Raw genomic sequence first — 9,016 nt, 5'->3', positions numbered from 1 at the left:
ACAACTGCACGTGCACACACACAGCTACTTGTGCACTCACAGCTACTTGTGTACCACAACTATTTGTGCACACACCTGCACACACAGCTACTTGTACTCAGAGCTGCTTGTGCACACATGTACACAATTACTCTTGCACACATGCACCTACAGCTACTTGCACACTCAGTAGTGCACTCATGCACACAAGCTACTTGTGCACACACATGCATGCACAGCTACTTGTACTCAGAGCTGCTTTGCACACTTGCATACAATTACTCATGCACATGCATGCACATATAGCTACTTGCACACTCACAGCTACTTGTGCACACACAGCTACTTGTGCTCACACATGCACCCCCACTACTTATGCACACACATGCACACACAGCTCCTTGTGTACCCACAGCTCCTTGTGTACTCAACTACTTGTGCCTATACATGCACACAAGCTACTTTGTACACTCAGAGCTACTACACACACTCAACTTGTGCACACTCAACTACTTGTACACTCAGAGCTGCTTGTGCACACATGCATACTCATGCACACACAGCTACTGGCACACTCAACTACTCATGCACTCATGCACACACAGCTACTTGTGCACACGCAGATACTTGTGCACAAACAGCTACTTGTGCACACACATATAACTACTTGTGCACATGCATGCACACACAACTGCTTGTGGGCATGAACAATAACCACTGCAACTGCTCAATAGCTGGGTAACCAGCGTGCTGCAGAGCAGGTGTGATTTATTCTGAAGGTGAAAGAGGGGAGGAGTTGGAGGCTCCCCGGAGGGGCGACACAGACAGGAGGAATGAGGAGGCAGGGACGCGTGTGCACCCCAGATGCATCAGGAACTAGGAAAGGCGGCTGGAGCGAGGGCCGTCTGGGGAGCAGCCGGGAGGGGCCTTCGGCGTCACGCTCAGGAGCACACATCCATAAGGCGGGTACCGCGCAGGATGGTCGTTTGTCCTCGCATGAGGGAGCCGAGGTTCCTTCAGTGGGAAGCAGGGAGCCCACTCCTTCAACGGAACCGCCCATTTCCTGTGCACAGACCCACAGAACATCTCCTAGAAGGGAAGGGGATTTCCATGGAAGTGTCCCCACCACCCCTGGTTCTCTGTGCTCAAGGGAAATGAACCAAATCTCTTCACACTCATTATACCCAAGGCGGGGTGCCCCTCTCCCCAGAATTAACAATAATGCTAAGAACTGCTAACTCAGCTCAGTTTTAATCACTTCCACCATCCTAACTCAACTGATCTCATCTTGAGGTAGCTGTTGTTGCTGCTACCATTCTTATTATCCCCGTCTCACGGAGGAGGAAACGGCTCATTTCCAAAGGAACTTACCCAAGTGGAAGAATGGGGTGTGATCTCCGGCCACGCAGGGGAGGGCTGGAGAGGGCTCTGCCGGCACAGGGCGGTGTCCTGCACATGGGAGGCCAGCGTGGCCCCACAGGGGAGGCCCTTGGCAGGTGGGAGCTCTTGGGGACAGAAGCGCTGCGAGGGAAAACGCCCATCACCATTCCCGGTGGGCTCACGTGCCCCCACCCCACAGGGACCAGAGGAGAGCCTGGTGACGGGGCCGGGGCGTGCCCCTCCGTGAGGAGGGCACAGCGGCCTAGACAGGGTAACACCTCGCCCAGGTGGAGAGGTGGCTTCTGGACGCTCCACGCATGGCAGCAGGAGAAGAGGCCCCCAGAACCAGCCTCTTCTTGTCTCCCAAGCTCCGCGCCCTTGAGGGGCAGCTTGTGCCACTTCAGCGACGATGCTGGGGGCGGGAGCCACTCCCATGTCCTCCCCGTGTCTGTTCTCAGCCTCGAGGCTGCACCTCCTTAAGGCACGACCCTGCTTAGCCAGCACCAGGTGGACCTGCTGGGCACCCCCTCGGGATCTCAGACGACAGACCCTCAGGGGGATCTGGTGGCTGTGCGGGGAGACAGCTCGCTGCTCCAATCCCGGGGATGGAGGGTCTGAAGTGGAAAGTGCACACTCCACCTCAGCCTGGAAGCAGGGAAGGAAGAAAGGGGACTGACTCGTGATTCGGCAACAACCATCCAGGCAGCGTGTGCCAGACACTTGACCCCTCTAGCTTATTTATCACCTCCATTTTACCTGGTCCCAAGGCCTCTCCATCGCGCCTGCCGCCGTATGGAACCTTCTTCCAACGGCTCCTCTCTCTGCCCAGGAGGGAAGCAGCCTGTCCCTGCCCGTCCCGGCGGGTGAGAAGCAGCCCAGGTGCGGCGGCCGGGGACCCGGCCCCATGCACTCACGCCTGCCCTCCCTCAGCGGCACTCGCCCATGAGCGGCTCATCCCAAACCCGGCCTCCCTCAGCAGCCCTGGCCTCGGTGGGGCCTGGGCAAATGCAGTGGCCCTTCCTTTTTGTTTCCCACCACCAGAGCTCCTGGAAAATCCAATATTTTTGTTATAGGAGAAGTTGTGGGTTGACAGACAATCGTGCGTGATTCCGTATACCACTCTATTACTAACACCTTGCATTGGGTGGTACGTTTGTTGACAAAAGCACATTTCTATAATTGTACTATTCACCTTAAGTCCATGGTTTAACTTAGGGTTTACTGCTTGTGTTGCAGTTCCATGGATTTCTTACATTTTTTTCTGGTTACGTATACACAACGGTGGACAGAAGCTATCCTTGTCTAACAAGCTCTTAGGAGGCGCGTGTGGTGGCGAGATGCACAGACACACAGACCCAGGAGCCAGACGTGCCAAGTTGAAAATCTAAGCGTCCATGAGAGCAACTTCCCTCAGGTCCCCTGGGGAGTAATTAAATCTCTGTGTCCTCATTTCCTCCCAGGTAGGAATACCTAATTAATGCTAGGAAAGCCCTTTAGAAAGTAAAAAGCACTTTGCAATAATTATCGTGGTTTCTGCTTTCATCTCCTCGTAAATAGGGAGAGAGGGCCGATGGCCGCGGACGGCAAGCCCGGGCAGCTGCTCTCCAAGGAGGCACCGGGGCCTCACTGTCACGGCCACTGGGGTCCGTCCCCAGCTGACAATTCCAAGCCCATTTGCATCCACTTTGCTTTCTAGAGACTGAGGCATTTTTCAGATTCAGCAAACAGCACGCAAATGTGAAGCCTCATACGGGGATCACAGGCAAAAGGTTCGAAAGTTGACTTGTCCTGAAAAATCAAAATGAACTGTTTTCTTCAAAGAACTTGCTTTTATTCATCATCATTATAAAAACAGTCAAGTCCTCGAGGTCTGCAGCTACGAAATGGGCTTTCTGCTCAAGCACATGCAATGCTCCAAGGTCCTGTGGGCAGCAGGGAGCCTGGGCTGGGAGTCCACCCCCACCGGCAAAGTTTTCCGATTAGGGTGCACTTCCCAGAAAAGGCCCTCCTTTACTGTGTGCTCATAACCCGGGAGGGCCTTCCAGGAGGAGGAATTGTCTTCAGTTAGGCTGCAGGCCCCTCCGCCCCGTGGTTCCAGCTCCTCCAAGTGTCATAGACGGGGGAGCTGCCCACCTGGCTTGTCCTCCCCCCTGCAGCCCGCAAGGGCGGAAGGGCCGAGAATCTCCATGCATAACAGAACAGCGATTCTTTGTTGTTAAAAAGGGCTGATTTCCAAGGGCTGCCTCTGGATCTGGAATGCCACTTTCAAGGAGGAAACTGCCCTGAAATGTAAGACATTTTTATCCCCCTTACTCCAGAGGTGAAGAATGTGATTGTCTCCCACTTCCTTTTCTGCTTCTCCTCTCCTTGATCTTTTCCCTCCCCCACGCCGAGGCCTGGTCTGAGGAGCCACGGGTGGTTAACCTGGACTTCCCAGAAAGAAGTTAGGGATGAGCTTTACCAGAAAAGGGAGGAAATGGGTAGGGGTAGAATTTCCAGACTTGAGCACATTTCGGGAATGAGAGGAGCAGACTGACCTAAGTCCTCAAAATCGGGGCTTTGACAAGGAGATGGGAGGGGAGAGAGAAGATCTTGAAAAGAGGAGACTTCTGGAACCGTTCTGATCAGGAAATTGATGAAGACATCCCTGGGGAGCTGGAGAGTTTCGGAGAGAGAAGACTGTGAAAAGGACGACAGCAGCTTGGCTGACAGTGGGTTTGGGTCGGCTGCAGGGAGAAGGGAATGAGAAGTGTGACAAAGGCGTAAATAATTAATGTGGTAAAGATGCTCAGGGCACCCCCTGCTGCAAGGGAGAATGAACGCCTTCCCGAGCCGAGGGCGCCCCTGGGGTGTGGGGGGGGGCGGGCCCCAGGCAGGGAGCCCCGGGGACCCTCCCTCCGAGCACGCAGCAGAGGCGGGGTCCCACCCGATGGCTCGTGGGCGGGGCCTGCGGGAAAGGGCAGCAGCATGTCCGCCCCAGGCCCACCCACCCGATATCAGCCTCTGCTGGGTGGTCTCCACTGAAGCACAGGTCAAGTTTTCTTCTTTTAAAGGAGAACTTTTTAGGATTAAAACAACTAATGCATAAGAGGAGGGTGTGAGTTGCCTTATTAGAAGGCACTTGGAGGATGCACGTGAGGTTTGTCCTCCCGCACAGTCACGCGGGGCCACACTTGCTCGAAGCTCTGCCGCCAACGTCTTGAAATTCTTCGTTTTTGAGCGAGGGGCCCCACGTTTTCATTTTGCACTGGTTTCCACAAGTTACGCAGCTGGTGCTGGTCTGGGGAGGTGAGAAACCCGAATGTGGCCAACACCCCATTTCACAGCCAAGGAGGCTGCGAATTAGGGGGATTAGATGGTGACCCGAAGGCTGGGAAGCAGCTGGCTCGGCTCGTGGCCTCCGCCTCCCAGGCCAGCGTCTGCTGGGACGGGTCAAGGCCCTGTGCACGTCTCTGAGCGCCCAGCCCTGGCCCATGACGGCTCCCCGTGACGCCCCACACCTTCTGCCATTGGGCCCCTCCGCCCGTCTGCACCACGCAGAGTGGGCCGGGCCAGTGGTCTTTCCCGGGAATCTGGGACCGGCCCCGAGGTGGCAGCAGATGGGGACAAAGCAGCAGCAGGAGCAGTGGGACGGCAGGTCCAGACCCTGACTCTCCACTGCTCCCTCCCCACACCCCAAACAGTGACTCTGAGGGAACCGTCCAGAGGAGGGTGTCTGTCCACCATGCAGCCAGATGACGACAACCCAAAAATCCTAGGGAAAAACTTCCCCGGGTGACCCTCCTGTGACGGAGAACCTGCCAGAGCTGCTGGCATGGACGGCAGGTGGAGGCTGGTGGCAGGACGTCTAAACACACACGGCACATGCACCCCAGACATTCAGTCCCCGTAACAGCCCTGTGACGTAGATCACAGCATCGTCCCGTTTTACAGGAAGAGAAACTGAGGCCCAGGGAGGCAGGTCACTCACCCACAGTCACACGGCCAGTATGTGCGAGAGGCTCACGTGGAGAGTTGTCCTCAGCCTGCTCACAAGCTGCCCCCCAGGGTTCTGTTCTGGCCACATACCCACCTACTTCAGTCTGAAAGAAGCAACACGCAATTCTCATTTTCAAGGTTTTTTCATTTTTACCTTTTCAAAATACAGTTTCTCAGAAGGCTTGACCAGCCGAAATGGACATTACAAAGATGATGCACAGAATGCCAGAGGCACGAGGGCTCGCCCAGCTCCTGCTCAGCCTCACACGCACACACTCACCCCTGCACTCGAGGGCCCGAGAAGCTTTGTTATCTACTTTCCAAGCCTGCAGCAAATAAAAGGAAATGAGAGTCTACTGCAAGCAGACATGCTGACAGCAGAAGAAAATATGACTATGAGCTGGACAGGAAAAGAGGAGACTGAAAAACTCCACAAGCAATCATAAAACTTACAAAGCCTGGCAGCCGGCTTCACTTAACGACACGCTAGCAGCCCAATGTCACAGTATATGAACTGATTATACCCTTTGCGCAGCATTTACGCCATTTCCAGGGATGCTACCTGTGACTTCCCTGATTCAAGAAGTAGTTGCGAATAGTTTGCTGTATCTGTATACTATGTTTAAATAAATACAGTTTTATTTAAAGTTTGAGAGTCTGAATGTGTAGACCAGGGATCAGACGGTTGGTTGGTTTGGGAATAGGTCTTGTTATTTCTGGTCTACAAAATTAATTAACGCTTTTTCATTCAGTTGCCCTTTAGGAGGATCTAGTTCATCACAGCCTCCACCATCCCTTTTCTCTTTAATTTTTTTTAATTTTGAGATCACTGTAGATTCACCTGCAGTTTTAAGAAGCCCCTTACCCAGTTTCTCTCAATGGTCACATCTTGCAAAACTGTAGAGCAACGTCCCCATCAGCTCATTGACACTGATGGAATCAAGGTAGAGCCGGTTCGGTCCCCCCCCCACTCCCATCCCTGACCTCTCGGCAAACACTAATCTGTTCTCCACTTCTGAAAGTCTGTCATTTCAGGAATTTCACATAAGTGGAATCACTCAGTCCATAACCTCAACAATTCCCTGGGGATCCATCCCGGTTACCGGTACCGACAGCCCGTTCCTCCTCGTGGCTGAGTGTCTTCCACGTGTGCACCTACACCGTTTATTTAACCGGCCACTGTTTTTACTTTACACCCAAACTGCTTTCCTCATTCACAGGACTTGCCTCCTTGTGTGGGCATCTGCACGTGTGACTTCCAGGGTGAGGTCTCGCCCAGGATCTGAAAAAATGAGATCCCGTGGAAAGTAGTCCATCCACTCTGGACTATACGTGTCCACAATTTTTTCCCAGGGGAGTAAGGTTCCCCAGCGTGGCGACACCCGCCCCTCAGCGCTAGCTGGAGTCGGCTCTGGATGCAACCCCGAGACCGATGTAATCAGGACGGTCACTGTGGACCAAAAGAATCAACCTGTCAGACACTGGAAGGTGAAAAAGAAAATGCCTTTGGGGTTGCATCAGTTTCTCACCTGCCAAAACAAATACATGCAGAGGGTTGGTTCAAACATGGGAATTTATTGGTTCACAGTTTTGAGGCCAGGAGAAGTCCCAAATCAAGGCATCAGCAAAACAGCGCTTTTTCCCTGAAGACGGGGGTCCTCTGGGCTGGCTGCTGTGGTCCTCAGTCCTCGGCTTCTCCCTCACAAGCAGTGCACGTGGCAGCGTCTTCTCTCCAGCTTTGGCTGCTGCCCCTGGGTTCCTCTCTGTGTCCAATGTCCTTTGCTCCTGAGAACCTCCGCCGTGCTGGAACCAGGCCCAGCCTCGCTGGGTTTGGGCACAGGGTGACTAATCACATCCTCAAGGTTCTGTTAACTAACAGGTGCAGGACCAGGGTTTGGGGACATGATTCAATCCCCAACAAGCAGCACTGGATTATAACCCAAGTTCTAAAAGAAATATCCATGAATCCATACGGACACAAGTAAATAACTGAATAAATAAACAAATAGGGAGAAGAGACAAATCTCTCGTGCAGAATAATTCCAAATAATTCACTTAGCTATTCCAACCTGAAGGAGGAAGAGCTTAAACCCGCGCTCCTTCAGGGCGGGCTGCGCGTAGTGACCAAGGTCACACTATGGAAAGGGGGAAGAGTGACTTTATATGGAGAATCCCAGCGAGCTGATCAAGGTGAGCAGCAACAGTGGTAAGTCACCTTGAGGGCGCACCCTCGATGTGATGTGATGAAAATGGCGCCTCTGTCTTCCTCCCAGTTACACACCTTTTCTGGGACACGACTCAGTCCCCGGCTGGAGTCATCTCTGCTTCATTCTGGGGCCTCTCCTGTCAGCGTGGACGGGGGGTCGGATCTGTTGAGAACGCTCACGTCCCCGATCTCATACCCACCCTGGACTTCAGATTGCTCCCGTGTTAAGGACTTTACTCGTTCTCGGTTCATTTCTACCTGGAACTTCTGTGAGATTTCATCTTTGTTTTTAAATATCTCATTCTTAGTACGGTATAAATTCTAGTAATCCTGAAACGCTCAACAATTTGAAATATCATTATATAACACGCTTCATCCAATAGATGCCTGAGTGACCTCTCCATGTCATGCACGATACTAGTGATTGTATATACACTTTTTTTCTCCTAAAATACATTCTTCAGCTGTGGTAGGTTGAGTCGTGAACCCCAACAAAAGGCATGTTCTTCATCTTAATCATGTCCCTGTGGGTGTGAGCCCACTGTAAATGGGACTTTTTGAAGATGTAGTGTCAGTTAAGGTGTGGGCTCGTTTCTGAATAGATCTTCTAAAATCCTATTTAGAGTGGCCTCAACCTGTGTTACTGGAGCCTTATGAAAAAGCCAGAGGCCCGAGAAAGTCCCGGGGAGCAGCCAGGAGGTGGGGAAACTGGGGAGCAGACAGGAGGGGGACGGTGCCATGGGACAGAGGCAGAGAGCACTCCAGGAGGCCCAGCGATCGCGGCAAGCCGGTCCCAGTTGCCGCAGGCCTCGGAGAGAAAGCCAGGCCTGGCCGGTGCCTCCATCTGAGACGTCAGCCTCCAACCGTGAGCCAGGAAACCTCTGCTGATGCGCCAGCCCAGGGTGCAGTGCTTGTTGACTGAGACGGGGCGTCCTCCAGGAAACGGTCGTCGGGCCGAGTCCTCCACTGCCAGCACCTCCCGGTGGGGGCTTTAAAAGGTTTTTAATTGAAATGACCTGCGGGGATATCTCCTGGGACCTGGGTGTGCATGGCTCGGGTCACGGTTTACTCACCCAGGTCTTGGCAGCTGCAACCTGCCCATGATACGTTTTCTTATCATTCTTACAGGTCTCCAGCATGGATCACACGGGAAAGCCAGGCCAGTGGCTTACATTTTTCCCATAGTCTTCTTTCAGATTCCAGGTTTTTAAAAATTCATTCTTTCTTCTTCCCCTGAAAAGGAAACAAACTTGCTCTCTGCTGCCTCTATTCAGCCACCTCTGGAGAGGGTCCTGGTCAGCGCGTTCTGCAGGGGATAAGCCGCCCCCTCGGCTTCAGCTGCCCAGGCCCACCTCGTCTGCGCCCCCAGCACCCGTCCTGCACGCAGGCCCTCCTGCTTCTCACCCGCCTCGGGCAAAGCCCCCGCCTTTCTCCCCGGCCCCGTCCTGCCCGCGCTGGTCCTCCCTGCTTGCC

At 53.5% G+C, this 9,016-nt stretch overlaps 1 protein-coding gene across 1 annotated transcript; it reads right to left on the bottom strand.

Moving 5' to 3' along the window:
* Positions 1-844: 844 nt before the first annotated feature.
* LOC119507408 lies at positions 845-2,065 on the bottom strand. Its single transcript, XM_037800597.1, has 2 exons — positions 1,351-2,065; positions 845-1,068 (listed from the first exon to the last, which is right to left on the bottom strand). Exons 1-2 carry the CDS (start codon positions 1,792-1,794, stop codon positions 856-858), a joined length of 657 nt encoding a protein of 218 aa, XP_037656525.1. The 5' UTR covers positions 1,795-2,065; the 3' UTR covers positions 845-855.
* Between the last annotated feature and the right edge of the window lie 6,951 nt (positions 2,066-9,016).

This window comes from Choloepus didactylus, chromosome 12 (assembly GCF_015220235.1).
Source record: "Choloepus didactylus isolate mChoDid1 chromosome 12, mChoDid1.pri, whole genome shotgun sequence".
Classification (NCBI taxonomy): domain Eukaryota; kingdom Metazoa; phylum Chordata; class Mammalia; order Pilosa; family Megalonychidae; genus Choloepus; species Choloepus didactylus.
The sequence above is the reverse complement of the archived record's forward strand: the minus strand, read 5'-3'. Positions and strand labels throughout refer to the sequence as shown.